General features: G+C 36.7%; 1 protein-coding gene across 1 annotated transcript in view; it reads right to left on the bottom strand.

Annotated features, from left to right (window-relative positions):
• Positions 1–2,655: 2,655 nt before the first annotated feature.
• ankfn1 (ankyrin repeat and fibronectin type III domain containing 1) overlaps positions 2,656–17,672 on the bottom strand; it is a 32,070-nt gene continuing 17,053 nt past the window's right edge. The window contains 12 exon segments of the mRNA XM_043254362.1: positions 2,656–2,879; positions 2,981–3,311; positions 4,728–4,773; positions 4,775–4,941; positions 8,552–8,718; positions 9,368–9,536; positions 11,746–11,887; positions 13,412–13,578; positions 13,716–13,931; positions 14,881–15,006; positions 15,761–15,893; positions 17,115–17,214. Of these exon segments, the coding sequence (XP_043110297.1) occupies positions 2,656–2,879; positions 2,981–3,311; positions 4,728–4,773; positions 4,775–4,941; positions 8,552–8,718; positions 9,368–9,536; positions 11,746–11,887; positions 13,412–13,578; positions 13,716–13,931; positions 14,881–15,006; positions 15,761–15,893; positions 17,115–17,214 (1,988 nt within the window).

The following is a 17,672-nucleotide window of genomic DNA, read 5'->3' as shown; positions in this document are numbered from 1 at the left end:
CTACAAACATTAATAAATTGTTGAAACATTGCAACAGACACATTCACAAGGTTGCTCGCAAAGCTGCCCTTTTCAATCGGGAGAAAAATATTTCACTTAATTTTAGGGCATACACATGGATAATGTGAATAAATATATACTATATTCACAATGAATCTGTTACGTAATAATCATTGCAAAAATGAATGTGGTATAGTTTTACAGAATTAATAATGCGTTAACTAAACATACTACCTTTTTGGTTATGCCCTTAGACCATAACTTGCATTTCATTTCAAATATCTATGGCTTTATTGACAAAACGAGTGCTGTGATGATAATAATTATGCGAGACGAATAATCCACTTCCAAATCATTCAAATGTATATTTATATAAGTGGCACAAATTTATGGTACAAGCAAATAAAATTCCTTCCTCTGGTCAAACGAGGTCTAACTCTTATTACAGTAAAAGTTGTGGGATGCAAATATACTGTATATATCAAAAGTGCAGTTTTTAATCATTCCTTCAACCTGTAAAACATAAGTGGTTTTCATTGCCATTTCATAACAGTGGGTTACCCAGCATAAATAGGAACAAAAACAAACAAATTACAGCAAATCTTCGAATGTGAACAATCACACGCCACAAACCACCATCATATGGTAAACATTGCAAAACTCAAGGTATTTTTCAATGAAACACATTCTGTGGAACAAATGTCACGCACTCTTTCCTTAGAACTACTTACCAGCTTTTTCATTTGAAAAGGGCTCGTGTTTGCAACAGAGTCTGTAGTAATGGGACCATTTTTCATTCATCCAGAGTTTCTGAACACTGAAACGCAATCTATTAGAAACAGATGTAGCGTAAAGTGGATGATGCCACTTCATACATCAATAGTAAGAGCAAACAATACTAAATGGGCAGTGAAATTAGCAGATACATCGATCTTTCATAGCAAGTAAACACATAAACTGAATTTCAACCGACCCTCAAATCACCTAAATATCCACTCTTCACCTAAAAACACTACAACAGAGCCCAACAGCATGTTTCCAGATGTAAAAATCCCATTTATTTTCTCCAGAGAGCTTGATTTTTTTTTTAACTAATAACCATTAAATCTTTCAAAACTCAAGACTAACCAGAGATAGATTTTTAAAAAATATATTATACACACACACACATTAACCGCACATTCAGCATAAAAATTTGTATTTAAATAACAAATGTGAGCGTACTATTTGTATTTATTATGTATATGAAAATACACACATATGTATGTATATATTTAAGAATTTTTTATGCTTATTTATTGAACATATTTATATATAATCTAAATTATATTAATATAAATACATTATATTAATTAAAATAAAAAATATTTTAAAATATATACTGCATGTGTATTTATAGCTATACATAATAATAATTATGAAAAGCACACACACATATTATGTGAAGGAAACTTTTAATTTGGATGTGATTTATCATGATTTATTCAATGATTATAATATAAATCTATATATATATATATATATATATATATATATATATATATATATATATATAAAGGGGTGTGCGATTTATGTATTGTACGATTCATGGTCATCTTCTAAATCATCAAAGTGATCATCCTAATCCCCTTGTTAGTGATCATGTTTTTTATACATATTAGTTTCCATATATTAGCATATATTTATATTTTATTTGTAACGGTTATGGCAACAACAATTAAAAAAGACATTTATGACTCTCAAAACAGCGACATCTGCTGATGCGCATAGTACTGCGTTCATTGTCATGGGAACATCCCAGCTGAAGATAATGAGGAAATGACATCGCCCCCTTTGAAAAGTGCATTCAAAACGACTAAATAATGACATGCAGGTGCTCTGTTCATTCAAGTCTCCACTAACAAGGAAATGGAAAATGACCATGAATCCTACGATACATGATAGGTGAATCGTTACACCTGTGAGATATATATATATATATATATATATATATATATATATATATATATATATATATATGTGTGTGTGTGTGTGTGTGTGTGTGTATGAATAATACAAATATTAAAAAAAAATGTTACAAGGTTGTGCATTTAGATAAAATAGATAAATAGACAAATAGATCAAATATAGAGCTGGTTTGGGTTTTGTTCATGTCTTTAAAGTCTTTCAGTCTGACGACATTTACGAAACCCCTATGGTGATAATAAATGGGAAAAATACATTCAGAACAAAGGCAGCTGAAAAATGGGCGCTCACTGTTGGGCTCTATTGGCTGAGGCAATTTCAAGTTCTGAGGAAAAGCAGTGCTTTGTTTCACGTTGCATTGATATTTAACATTGTAACAGTCAGAGCCATGATTTATGAGTCCCGCAGAGTTGACTAGCAACTTCATCCTCTGCAGCGAGGATGCAAGAATTGATTAGGCTAAGTGTTCACCATTACAACCGTGAGCTGTAAAGTGTGCGTTCGGAGAGGAAAAGGTAGTTCTGGAGCTTAGAGGCCATTCAAGCGATGATAAACCACACGCCAGCATGATGGAACGCTCACACCATCCTAAAGAGTGCTGCTGAGGATCTCTGACACTTGTTCGCTCGCTTGCTCGTCCGAATCCACATCCTGAGCTTCTGCTGTAGTGCAGATCCCAATCCAGCCTCTCTAGCCGTAGCTCCTCTCAATCCCGTCTCCTCCTCCTCCCAGTGCGGGCATCTCTGCAGGGTGACGTCTTGCTGCACGACTCCACAAAGATCCTGCGAACGTTGGGCTTAGACTCCTGTAGGGCGGTCTGTACTCATCCAAACTGTAGGAGGTAGTGGGCGAGTGCGGTAGGGAGAGTGGCGTCTCCAGCGGCAGGTCGATGTCGCTCTGTCGGGTGTAGATGCCTTCGGAGAGCGAGGAGTGTGACTCTCGCTCTGCACGCGCAGCCAGCGGTGCGCCCGCCAAAGTAACTCCTCTGGGGATGGCTTTTTGGACAGCAGCTTACGCTTCGTTGGTGGATCGGCCAGGAACTTGCAGCGGGACGGCTTGTCTGTGGTCTTCACAGAGTAAGAGGACAGCGACAGGTCCTCCATGTCCTTGGTGCACGATTCGGTTTCCAGAATGGATTTGGAGCACGCGCTGTATTTGAGATCGTGCATCTGGAGAACGCCAGGAGCGCTACCGCTGAGGACGTGCACGGCCTGATGGGAGAGATCCTGGGCTGAGGAGTAAACTAAGTCCAGGTCACGAGGGCTCAGAGCGTCGCTGGAGTCGTAGTCACTGTCTGTTGGGAGAAAGACCTCCGAACAGCCCTCTTCATCTGAACCTGGTTGGGACTCTGAAAGATATAGGGAACGTTATAAGAAGTCCACTGGAATTAATAAGCATAACATTGCTTATCCGCTTCAATAATGAAATAATGAAACGTTATAAAAGGACAGTTCTGCCCCTAAATTCTAATTGGATGAACAATGTGCAAAATTACGGGTGTAATAGCCAATGAGAACTGACGGTTAGAATGAGTCAAGACTGCATTTATTTGATTAAAAATACAGTAAAAAATAGTAATATTGTGAAATTTTATTTCAATTTAAAATACAGTTTTTATCTATTTCGATATATTTTATAATGTAAAATTTATTCCGCTGATTGCAAAGCTACATTTTCACATTAGTTTAACGCATCTTTGTTAAATAATCATATTAATTTATTTAAAAACTGAATCAAATAAATAAATACTTACCAACCCAAACTTCTGAATGGTAATGCATATTTATAATATAGATCAATTTACTGTGACTTTGCACATACTAAGCTTTAAATAATGTAATTATACATTTATTAAAAGTTTATATAAAATAGTTTTATAGTAAAGGTTCTGTATTTTAATGTTTATTCTGTATTTTAATGTGAATACACATACACATAATGGAATAATTATAAATCCTGAGAAATGTGGAATATAAAAGACTGAAAATAAAAGTAAAACACCCAGCAGACAGGCAATATGCAATTTATTGCACACAGTGAACCACATAAGTAATAATATTTAAGTGGACTTAATAAAATCTGTTTTTAATTAATGTTTTTTCATTTTCTTAATACATTAAAAACAAATGTAAAGGCGTATTTGATCAAAACATGCATGGTTTTATTTTTAAAAAATGCACTTAGGAAGACACTGGCCAGTCTGGGTATTATTAAATCATCAACAATTCGTTTTAAAAGGTAAAATAAGAAATTTGCCACTTCAAGATTTATGCAACATCTAAGTCAAATGCAGATCTATCAAATCAAGACCCAGTGCTTACTAGAACAGACACAGCAATGACAACCGATGTCTGTGAATTTGCCAATCCTTAGTGAAAAAGAAGGAAATCTTAAGAAGCCAAAATTTACAGAAGTGTGCTTAATCTGTCATTTTCATCTGTTTCTTGAAAACTGTCGCCTTTTGCTTTCTTATTGCCATAATTTTAGATAACCCTTCCTCCTTTTGTGCCAGCTAACATCCTGTGACGCTCTGCAAAACACATGGCACCTCAAAGCTTCAATACAGAATGTTTTATCATAAGAATAAGTGTGTCAAATTATAATTAAGTCGATACAATCGATTTATTTCCAGCAGAAACCTTCTTTTGTGCTGCCAACAAATGCCACCTTCCCACTACATATTTATACGCAACACAGACACGCAGCAAGCACAACACATATTTTACGCGTGGACGAACAGCAGCTATCGAAAAACAGCGCGCATCGATTGTTGGCTTTCGCCTCCTCATTTCTGGAGAGGGCGAGGGAGGGCACGTAGTCTGTGTTAGAGGACGTGGAGTCATTCTTCTGGACAGGAGGCTCCACGCTGACATCTACTAGCCAGGTGATTGGCACCCAACCGAGAGGCTGTTTATAACGGGCGTACTGCAGGGCATTGGTGATCCAGCGGACGTCTCGCCACATCTCGTCCAATTGCTTCAGACACACAAAGGAAAAAAAAAAACAACAACACGCTGTTATTTCATTTCGGCAAGTAAAATAAGGTTAGCTTGAAAACTAAAGGGTGCTGTTTAAATGTTGATTCGATAAAAATGCAAATCGCAAGAAGCTTTCAGTGTGAGAAATGCGGTATTTCCCCCGCGCAAACCTCGCTAGCGTTTTCCCCACAAACATCACAAAGCTTTTCAAACCATTAAAGCGCATCGCACAAAAGCTTCAAAAGGAGGCCACGGCAAACTTGCTGTGAAGTCTGAAGGGGCATGACCGTGACTAATATCATAATTTATTTTGTGTCATCTTCCTCTGTTCGCCAATCGCGGCACGTCAGAGCCGAATTGTACATATTGCTCCTATTTAGTGTGCAGAAGCGAAATGAGAGGTAAAATGTGTTTTCAATCAGAGCTGTTAACCTCCATGCAGTGAATCTTCACAACTACCGCTTTCATATTTTCCATCCTCGGGCCGTACTATAGCAATTGTATTTATAAGGAGCTTATTTCGAATCGAAAGGAAAAAAGGCTATACAAAAATGAAGCGGGGTAGACGAAAAAAAAAAAAAAACACACACTCTGCAATTTGAGCTTTTTCTAGCAAATGCCATGTGAGATCCAGCTTATGGGAATGAGCTTTGACACCACAGGATGACTCCTTTGGAAAATATGCTGGGCTTCTAACGACAAAGAGGGACTCCAGTATGACAAGGGCAATAATGTGAGTTTTTTTTAAGTTGCGAAATAGACTACTTCAACTAATAAATGTTTGGCCGATGCTGCTGGCTGGGAAATATTGCAACAAATTAGGGGAAAATAAGAATAAATAGGCAGGGTGGCTTATATCATACCCAGTGCTCCAATATAGCGGCTCTCACCCCAAAAATGAATCACGGGTCTGTTCTGATAGGGTCGTGGACAGCAGGGAAAAATCATGTTAAATGGAAATAATAAAATGTAACTGACCGTATAATTGTGCATATTTAGGATAGCAGAATGAATATTCCTGACCGTTATTAAAGGGATGAGAAAATGTTTTCCCTTTTATTTGCGTCAAAGGTAGTGCAGTCAAACTCTACAGTACAAAATACAAATGCAAATGCAAAATATAAAATATAAAATAAAATGATAATAAAAATCTACCATGGACAGGCTGCTTGCCAGCCATTTCAACAGGGCCATGGACTGCATGGAGAAATAATGTTAAACGGTAATAATAAAATGCAGCTGACCATATAATCATGTATATTTAGGAGAGCAAAATGAATAGGCCAGGCCATTAACAGGGATGAGAAAAGGCTTCTTGTTTTTATATGCATCAAAGGCTGTGAAACCAAACTAACCAGAATTTTGAAGCAAAATGTTTGGAAAAAATGTTCAAATATTAGACCAATGCAACACAGAGAGAGATGGGCTGCTTTATTCTGAAGCTATAAAAAAACAACACGAAGCAGAAAAAATCATGACTTCTATTTAAAATAAGGTTCAGTTCCAAAGAGAATAATAATTGGTTTGTGTCAAGCATAATTTGTTTTGTGTAGAGAGTTATTGGCTGTCAGTGAAAACTAATTCAAGAGACATTTCTGAAAGTTCCTTCTCAGCCTGCAGTGAACAATTTTAGTGTTCGATTTAAGGACATTTTTGTACATATGCCTGTATCATACACAACTTTGGTATCCTTTTGGTTCACTGCTTTAAAAATCTGGACCCTGAACTAACTATATATATTGGATATCACTCTGGTAGCTTATTTCACTCGTATTATCCAGCAGCAAACTTGTAAATCTGCCAACTTAAAGCCAAAAAGTTGCATTTGAGTGTCGTGGTAGCTCCGTCTCAATCTCACCACATGCATCTGAAACACGCATTTTGCGGTCAGCCGTCAGATCTTTGCGAAGACCTCACAGCGATATAAACCTGCCCTCTCGCACGAGAGCGGAGCGCAAAGCTCTTTCCACCACCTTGCCACTCTGACAGACGTGGCTCTTTCTGGTTCGCCGCCTCCTGGAACATTAAGGTTTTCATGCTAATTGATGCCACATTGCTCAGCCCCGCACACACACATTTATGCAGTCACACTCATTGATCGGTATTATTTTTTCCCCTCGTCGCTCTTAGGCGCTGTGTAATCTGTGGTCAGTGTGCTGCTTTTTTCCAGCGCCTCTTGGACCTGACATCACACAAACACTCTTGTGGTTTTGTGGTCAATCTCAATTAATCGCCCAGACCGGGGTGGCGGAGAGGGATTATTTCAGACCGGCACACTTAACACACGCCTCTCTTTCAAGTCGAATTGTGAGAGAGTCTGCTGAGCTGTTATTGAAATTTCGACACAAGAAAAACAACTTGTTTTACAGTTTATACGCCTAGTAGTTATGCTTTATGACATCAATAAACTATCCTAATTGGATTATTAGTTTAAATTGTTTTTGTAGTTTGATGTTTCCAACACTCCCAAGCGGCTGGGAATAAACATGTGATCCTCAGGACTTACATATTAATGACGTATTGCTAAAAGTTGTAATTGAAACAACACGAATGTGGCTAATAAAAGGGAATGAAGCAGTAAAGCATCATTTCAGATAGTGTACAAACAATTTTCATATACCAAATAGCAATAAAAAAACACCATACCGCTAGCCTAAACACCTGTTTGTTGCTATATGTTAAGTTACTCGTATGTTCTTGACCTATGAAGTCATTGCATTGACGTAAGACTGAAAGTTTATCAGTTCATACAAAAACACTGAGCAGCACAACTGCTTTCTTTAATTTGATAATAAGAATTTTCAGTATTGGGATGTAGAATAAGGTCATTTAGAGTAAGGCTTTAATATGTGTTTAATTACTACTAATAAATAGCTAATATTCTAGTAACATGCATGCTAATGAGCAACTAGTTAAATAAATGAATATAAAGTATTACCGATTACAAAATAATGCTGTTTTATCATATGTTTCGACAAATAAATGGTGTCTTGGTCAACATAAACTTAAGATTAATTTCATGGTGATTAATCAGTAGTTTTCAGTGACCGCTAAAATGCAAAAGCATATTATTTAGTGAAAATTCCCTATTGTAGACCAAAAACACAGCTACCCTTGGCTAAGGACGAAGATGCAAAATGCCTGCAGTGCAACAAATTACTTAAATTGGGAGGAAATGGATTTTTTGAGATGGATGTGCAAAGTGGGCTCACACTGACAGCTCCGATCAAAAAGGATATTCATTCGCAAATGCTCCCTAAACTAACATAGTTCCAAGACGTACAACAAACCGTACTAAACAGAAAATAACACAAATCTTATGAAGCATCTATTTAAGAACAGGTATTCAGATCAGATATTTAGCTTGAACAATCACCCATAAAGATATTGCAGCAAAAAAGCGTTTTGCATATGGTGACAAATTCTTATTGTATATTATATCTATGAGAAAAAAGTTCTGAGCCATCAGTTTTCAATGAAATACTGTATTATATTATGCAGTATGTAAATGCAATTCAAAAGAGAAATCTTTTTTTTGTTTATCATATAATTAGGAACAAGGGAGAAGGAAAAATTACAAGCACATGTATACCCTTCATAGATCATACCTGAATGTAGTCCAATATGTGCTGGTGTCTCTGTTTGGCTGTGGACACCTCTGAGTCAGTGATGGCCTCTCTAAAAGCCTGCTGGGTAATTAGAGCGTCCAGGTCCAGCACTGAGGACAGCCGGCAGTAAAGGCTGATGAATTTCTCCTTATATGAGCAGAAGTGAACTGCACACGGAGACAAAATACATAATGCCACACTTAGTAATGAACAACACTAGTCAGATGTTATTGCATTTTTCAAATTGACTTCACTGGGTGGCGTGCGCATTAAAATCGAGACCCTACAAAGGTTATCATTAACGTCCAAAAACACTGACAAATCTTTTTAAAAGACGTTTTTGTAATGGAAATCTGTGGGTGGTTTACAAGTGTATGGTGTTTGGGTTGAAACTACCTCACAGTGTAATGTTTAAAAAGTTGTTTGAAACTCTCCCCACAACAGCAGCTGAATAAGCTACTAAGTGTTCTAACTGGCACCGCTGCTAAGCATACAAGCGCACTGAAAACAAACCTTGCTATTTGAATGAAAATGATCTGCCGTTCTTTAAAACACATTTTATTGAATTACAATATTGATTACTTGTTTAACCTTTCCTTATTTTACACAGTCTGGGCCCAGCGAGGGGGGTGGGTGGCTGTTTGGCTAGCCGTGGTGCGCACCGCCACCCCGCTGGTGTCTGCATGTGTGTGTGTCTGCTTGATTTACTAGAGGTCCTAAGGGAGTGTGACTGGGGGCAGAGGGGGGAGGAATCTGTGGATTTTTATAAGGCCAACTGAGCTAATATTGTAGGGGTTGAAACAGAAGCCAGTGTACCGAGCTCAAACATTTGAAGAGGGAGGTTGAGGAACCCCGAGTGTGGTGTGTAGGGGTTGGTCTGTCCCGGGGCAGAGCAAACGTCGTCTGAGGCGGGCAGCAGCAGAAGAAAGGACACATTGTGACCCAGCTCCAGCACCTCGTGTGTGTAGAGACGGAAGTGCTTGGCCTGTGCGGGACACACAGAGACACACACACGGACTTTAACCCACGGGGGTCGAAGGGTAACAATGTTATGCCGTAACTAAGTAGCGAGCATAAATTCCTAAAACAGACTTGGTCTCAGACTCTTACAAAACTATGGTAAAAACAATTTAACTGAAGTATCTATAGTATAGTATAGCACAACCTATCTATCTACCCATCTATCCATCCATTCTTCTGTCCACTCCATCTAACATCCACTCATTTATCCCCTTTATCTAACCATTTGTCTTTGTCTACCTATCTGCCATCCATCTTATTATCCATCCATCCATCCCATCTATCTATTCATAGGTCTTTGTCTATCCATCTTCCTATCCATTCATTCATTCACCAATCCATCCATCAATCTGTTTATGGATCCATCCATCCCCTCTATAGTGACTTCCACTAATATCGGCACTCTGATGTGGTGCCTAATATGAGGAATGGTATCTGTGAAAATAAATCTGCGTAGTTTATCCTTTTGATATTTTGTAAAAAAAAAAAAAAATATAAAAATCTAACCAATCATTGAAGTAAAACAACTGAAAATGGGAAGAAATTCTCATGATGAAATAAATGTTTTTATCCAAACCAGAAGGCCAAAATTCTTTAATCATGCATCACAAAGAGTAAAACCAAACAATATAGAGTTCTGAAGTGCAGAACAAAACTGTTGAGCTTTACAAAATAGAAAGTGGAAGTAAAACAAAAGCTAAAGCAATGTAAATCCAAATTTGATCCACAATGATACACATTCGTATTCAGGGCAATAATAAAGAGGGTCCAATTAACATAACATGTTATGAAAATCCCTGCCTGGAAAAGGATATATCGTTCTACTGCGCGGTGAGAAGGAGAATTTGATTGATTAAAGACTCACCAAGGATCACAACTGGAGAATTACAGAAAATAGTTATCCTAATTCTGGGGTCAGAAAACCTTAAAAAATTGTCAAACTACACCTACATCACCACATATTGTTTGGGAGGCTTTCAAGAAAATTTTTCTCGCTCATCCAAAAACAAACTCCAGCATATTCAGTTATTAGACACGACTGGAACTTCAAATGGCACTGGCTTCTAGTCAGATAAAACTACAAAAATGAGCTTTTTAGCAGTAAATACTTAAGAACACAGGGATAATAAGTACCCCATGTATGCATTGAAATATACTGCTGTATTTCTGATGTTGTGGACCAATATTTATGCTGGACCTTTTTATGTTTAGACACATCATGGATTCTATACCAACAGATAAAAAATCCATAAGTAACTGACTCTGTTAGAAATCTTATAATGGGCAGTGTTTGGATCTTCCATTGGGACAATAATCCAAAACAAACATCAAAATCAACAGAAAAATTGATCACTGAGCACAAAATGAAGCTTTTGCCATGGCTCTCTCAGTCCTCTGAGCTGAAAATGAGTGAACTAAAGAGAAGAAGCACATGGGGCTGGTATTCTGAAGGTCTCTTATTAGGTGTAAAACTCAGAGTTTTTATCTTGAGAAAGGACGTTGTAATAATTAGGTGGCAATCATTGTAGCCAATATGAACTAGAGAAAGCATTTATTTCATAATGAGATTTTCCCCCCACTTTCAATTGTTTTACTTCAATGACAGATTAGAATATTGTGAATTTCATCCATCCATCCATTTATCTATCCATCCATTCACCTGTCCCCTTTTTTCTAACCATCCATTCATCCATCCCCTCTATCTTTACATCTGTCTTTGTCTGTCATTTGCCTATACATCCATCCATCCGTTTATACATCTATCCAACCATCCATCTCCTCTATCAGTCAAAATGTGCCTATCATCTGCCTACCCATCTATCCATCATTCTGTTTATCGTTCATCCATCTCCTCTATCTATGTGTTTGTCTATCTATCCATCCATCCATCAATCTGTTTAGGTATCCATCCATCCATCCCCTTTGTCAATCCATATGTCCTTGCCTATCCATCCATCCTTCCATTTACCTATCCATCCATATACACCTCAAACAATTCTCGCTACTATTTTTAAGCTTTAAACTTAAATCTCTCTTTTCAAATAACTTGTAATTTTCTATATATATATATATATATATATATATATATATATATATATATATATATATATATATATATATATATACTTTTGATGAATGTGGCACTTTGCACCAAGTTACCAGACTTGCAGTACCTGGTGGAGAGGTAGATTGATCTGGTGCAGCAGACCCTTAATGGCCGTCTGGAGCTCAGAGAAGAGGAGGCAGTCTGTAGCCTGATCTGCTGTTTCCACCTCCACAGGGCCAGACAGTGACTGAAGCCATTCCCACTCATCCCTGGGTGGGAAGAGACAGCGTTTAGTCAACATACACACAGCTCTATATTACTCTTTCCAGAAGAGCCCTCGAGACAGAGTGGTTTCCAAAGGCAAGTGGAATGGCATGTTAGGTCTGATTTTGAGAGTAAGGTCTGGTGTGACGCTTGTGACCAACCACTCAAAAACTTTTCCTTTTAATAAGAACATGCTGCACTAAGAAAAGTACTAGTTTAAAAGTGACAACCCTTAAGTATTTGTAAATTATTGCAGAGAGAATTAGTAAAAATATTCATAAATCATGTTGGCAAATTATAGAGAAAACCAGATTTTTACAGTGAGGTAAAATGATTTAAAGTTAATTTAACTATAAATTTCATAAAAACTAATAGGATGAAAAGAATCAGCTCACAGTATGTGGTTAAGATGACAGGGCAAAATATAGTAATTTGGTCTTAGGCTCAAGGACACCCTCAAGGCTAGAGTCTAGGGGTAGGTTGGTGGAAAAAAAAGAGAATTTCTTTGCTCCAGAGGTTTTCCTCGAGCCGTGAGTGGGCATCATCCTGTGTGAACCTCCCACTGACTTCCACAGTCCGGCCCCGTAGTAAATTTAGTTTTACTACCACACAGAGCTGCAGGATAATACTCTCCCTGTCTCTAGCTACCTACCAAGGTCAACACCATGACCCGAGATGAAAATAAATAAATAGCTCCTTTACCGAACAAAACAAATAGCAGTTTTGTTTTGACTGTAAAAATGGTGGTGTCAAGAAACTATGTAAGCCTGTGGTGAGGGGGAGCCCGACACAGAGTTCAGGCATATTTCAATCTGCTCAGGTACACTCACTCTGGAAAGCTCGTATTCGCTTCACCAGTAAGAAATATTAATTTGCTTCTGCATTATAAAAGGTTTAAAACTGAACGTCCATATCAATAATATTCATTAGATTGCATGAAAGTTTACCTGAAGAGTCATGCCTTTGCGGATGCTTTGTTAAAAGTGATATATTTATTAATTTAAAAAATTACAGAAACACAGATATAATCCTGTGCTTTTATTACAGGCTTTGAATACAAGCTTTAATTGTCTTTTTGTCCATTGCTTTTATTGCCAGGGTCTTTTTTCTTCAATAGGTTTCGACATGAAAAAAGGGCTTCTGAGAACTGCTTTGTGAACTGAAAAATGCAGGACGATTCGAGGAAAAAGTATGGAGAACACATTCTCACTCGTGTGCTTGTTTAATTAGTTTTATATATTCAGAATATTACATTTTGCCTAAAGCAGGCCCAACAAATTCTCTTTGTTGTATTACTTTTTTACATTATTAGCATTTTTCATTTAAACATCCCAGGTCAGTTTTCTTCAAGTTTGTAGGACTAGCTATGGAAGTTTAGGTAAAAAAGGTAACTAAAAAGGTACATCTCGCAGTTCAGTTCTTTTTTCCACCACAAAATAAAAGGTACAGTAAGTTTGACTTCTTTTCTCAGAATTCAAAAAAATAATTCCAAATTGTGAGACACATTCAGAATTCAGAACAATGCTAACCTTGACACATTCCAGTTGTCTCGTATCTTGGTGTGGCAGAGCATGTTGGGCATACGTTGAGGAACCAGAACTTTGATCTGGTCCACAGAGCTGCTGAGCTTCAAGTAACCAAGATAAAGCCCTGAGGACAGCCGGTGCTGACTTCGTCTCTGATAGGCCAGAATGTCCTACAATCAAAATGACAGTTTAAATTGCATTCTTTTTCTGAATATAAAATTTATGGTTTACTATTTGAGGTATCATTAATGTCTGTAGACTAATGGTGCAAAAGTTGACATTTGAGTCAGGACACAGCTATAATTACCTGTATGGTTATGAGGAGGATGTCCAGGGCATATGGTTCCTCAGGAGTGGACAGAGACTTTCTCTGACTCTGCAATTTGGATACCTGCATCCATTTCCCATTGAAAAAGGAATAGAGGCTATCCATCTCCCTCACAGTCACAAGCAGCACATTCCCATGACGATCCTTAATGGGCTCATAGTGGACTCGGCCCAAATTGTGAGTGCCCAAAAGATTCTATTTGGAGAAATAGAAAATATTTTAACCCACTGCTTGTCAAATATCCATTATAAAACAATTGTTATCTTTTTATATGCAACTCTGGACCACGAAACCAGCCTTTAAGGCCTAGGGTATATTTTTTAGCAATAGCCAAAAATACGTAGTATGGGTCAAAATTAGATGTTAAAACGTCAAAATTAGATTTTTCTTTTATGGTAAAAATCATTAGGATATTAAGTAAATAACATGTTTCATTAAGATATTTTGTAAATTTTTGAACATAAATATATAAAAACTAAATTTTTTTAGTAATATGCATTGTTAAGAACTTAATTTGGACAACTTTAAAAGGCAATTTTGACAGTATTTAGATTTTTTTTTTTGACCTCATCGCTCTATCCTAACCATATATCAACAGAAAGCTTATTTATTAAATCTTGAAAATTTTGAAAAAATGTACACAGATTTTGTGGTCCCAGTTTACATATTTTATTTCAGCTGTGACATTAACACCACCATGGAACGATAATATATAATATAGTATATGGCCTTCTTTAATATATCATTGGGATTTTTATTTATGACAAAAGAAATACAAATCGCAAAGTATTTCTAGAATGTTGGACTGACTAATGTTGTGTAATTATCTCAAAATAAAAAAATAAAACAAATAAAATTATATTATAATATTATAATTACATAGATAAGAATTTTATTGTATAAGTATTGGACAGAAGTAAAAATGAATACTATTTTAATTCAGTTGCATTATTTTACTAAAAACCAGTTGAGTAGTGCATGCTGGCCGAAATAATTGTTATGCAATATGAAATATGCTCAAACGCAAACACAGGCACACACTCCTCTCAGAATCCCACAGAAGAGATTATCCCACTCAATTTCAATTTGTACTGAGATCAAATCCCATTATAGTGATAAATTGTTAGCAAGGCTCATCGCGGGCTGGCAAACCTGCAGTTGGCCCGCGTGCCGCCAGCATCTTCTGTCTGGACTGCAGAGTAGAAGAGGAAGAGGTGGAGACTGCCAGGCTCTGTCTCAGCCACCGGACGTCTTCCCACATACAGGACAGCTGCAAAATAAACACACAAGCACACTTGTGAAGTTGGAGGAAGCTATTTACCTAATTCCTCGACATCATTCAAAGTCCGAGCATGAATGCCAGAGTGCTTTATCTTCAGTGAGGCAACATCCCTGCTATAAGGTTCTTTAGATGGAAAAGCACATTATTCTTGGAGGCGAAACCATCTGTGCCTGCCTGTTTATGTGACTGTTTAACCTTCAAACTATTTAAACACGGACACAAGGTTTATCAAGCCAACATCAAAATCTACCTTGATGAACTTTCATTTTTTTAGTTGCACATTAGGAGACATGTTGTAAAATAAACATTTGGATTCAGACATGAGCGCTTAAAAATGCTGCAAGACTTCGTTCCGTGAGTATAACTTTACCTCCAATCTCACCATAAAATCTAGAAGTATTTGGCCATCAAACAAAGAGCTATATTCTGCAAAGACTCTCTCTGCTTCTTGCATCACACCACTTTAGCCTTGTAATGATGGGCTAATTACAAACGCGCGTCTAACGTCAAAAGTGTGGTGACTGTTCACTTTGACAGAATATATTTAGGACGCTAAGCTGACCGCAGGCTGCATTTAGAAGAAACCAACAAAAATATTGACGCTTGTCAAAGAGATGTGTAAGGAAAACATTGAAAATGTATGTTTCAGTTCAGCGTTAACAAAACGCATGTTACTTTAGTGCAGTATCTCGCTGACCTCTCCGCTGCTTAATGTCGCGGTTGACTGTATGTTTTTGCATACCTTGGTGAACCACAGAAAGTCCTGCATGAGGGAGCTGCTGTATGAGTCGTCCACCTCCACTATGGGGATCTGATCCTCATTAGTCACTAGCAGACTGTCCTTATGGTAAAATACTGATGCTATATAAACTCCCCTGAAAAAAAAAACAGCCAAGAGAACCTATTCAGAAAAAGGTGAATTCAGCATATTCAGCTATAATGTTAATTCTATAAGGCTTGGCACTTTCCAAGAATAGAGTACAAAACAGGCTCTGAGATTCCTAAAAGGGCTCTTTTGTTGTACTTCAGCAAATATTTAGTGATAGAGTTTTTGAAAGTTGATATAAAAAAAGGAAATATTACATTTATATTTTACATATATTCATTAGCAGAAATACCAAAACTTAAAAGTGAACAGTAAAATAAAGCAATATTATGGTGAATTGTAATAATACGTTGTAATGGTTTTATTTTCTATTCATTAGAAAAAGTTTATTAAAAAGTTTGACATTTTCTAGCAATTACAAAAAATTATAATTATACAATAAATAATAAATAATAAATAAATAATAGACAAAAGTCAAAAGTTTTTACTAAGAATTTAAAATCACAATTAATTATAAATGAATGACAATTATCAATAAAGGCATTATAGAGGCAAAATGTAGTTATTTAGGCCAGATTTACTCAAAAGTGTAAATTAGAGTAGGAGTGCAACTACATTAAAAACACTGGGAGGGGAAATTCTGTGCATGATTTATTTGCATGCCACACATTAAGAACACTTTTCCATAATATTTCCATAATATACAACCTACCAATAGCAGCACAATAGCAACACCTGCTTTAAAACATGCTTTTATGCCGTTAAATAAAGGTGCAAATATCAATCATTTCATGAACGCAAACGTGAGTAATAAAATTTCCCATAAATTTTGCTTCTGAAAAGGAATCTCTTACAAATGCATATTTAATAAGAACAGGGGCAAAAACTGTGCTCACGCCTTTTCAGCGCTAATTCTTTAGTAAATCCGTACTAAACCGCACTATTTTAACACCAAAAGACAGTTTGAGTTGGTGCAAGCTGTTAGTAAATCTGGCCTTTAACCATTAATTCGAAAGATTCTTTAAAAATCATGATTGTTGTTTGATTCTAATTGCTGTATTCAGTTGAAAAGATCAAAAAAAGGTGGAAAAGGCCAAATTACCATTTTAAGGCTGATAAAAAACATTACATGCATTCGAAACTACTTTCATGCACTTCTAAATGTACAACAATACAATAATATGCTTCTAATGCTTTAATAAAACTAATGTGAAACCAATTAATCTGTCTGTGGAAAGTGCCATCTATTTTTGTAATAGGCTCATACCACCTTTTGAGACTCTTGACAAATTTAGTAGAGGAATGAAAAAGGTGTTTCAGGCTTCGGGACACTGACTGTTTACGACTTGGATTCTGCAACTTTGATGTGTCTGGGGGGAAAAAAAAGAGGCAAGAAATGGAGTCAAGATGAACAAAGAGCTGAAAACAATAAAATATATAAACTCATGTGGGAGAGTGAAGATAGTGTGAGAGACCTAGAGTGGAAAAATCATACTTTAGTTGGTCTTAATCATACTTGGGATTAATTTTGTTTTCCTTAAAGGGTTGTTCACCTCAAAATGAAAATTCTGTCATGAATAACTCCCAACCTGTAACATGCTCACAACATGATGGTGAGTAATTAATAACACAACTTTCATTTTAGAGTTAACTAACCCTTTAAGATTGACTAGTTGTTCAGAGAACCCAAGGATTAACATGTAGCTTTGGTCCTCCTCTGGAGATTAACATTTCGGAATTGCTTGAAAACACTCTTCAAGACACAAAAACATCGTTGTAAAGAGCAAAACGGTCCAAACAGCATGGTGAATGAAGGAATAAACGTGTG

The sequence above is a fragment of the Puntigrus tetrazona genome, chromosome 12 (genome assembly GCF_018831695.1).
Source record: "Puntigrus tetrazona isolate hp1 chromosome 12, ASM1883169v1, whole genome shotgun sequence".
NCBI classification, from domain to species: Eukaryota; Metazoa; Chordata; class Actinopteri; order Cypriniformes; family Cyprinidae; genus Puntigrus; species Puntigrus tetrazona.
The sequence above is the reverse complement of the archived record's forward strand: the minus strand, read 5'-3'. Positions and strand labels throughout refer to the sequence as shown.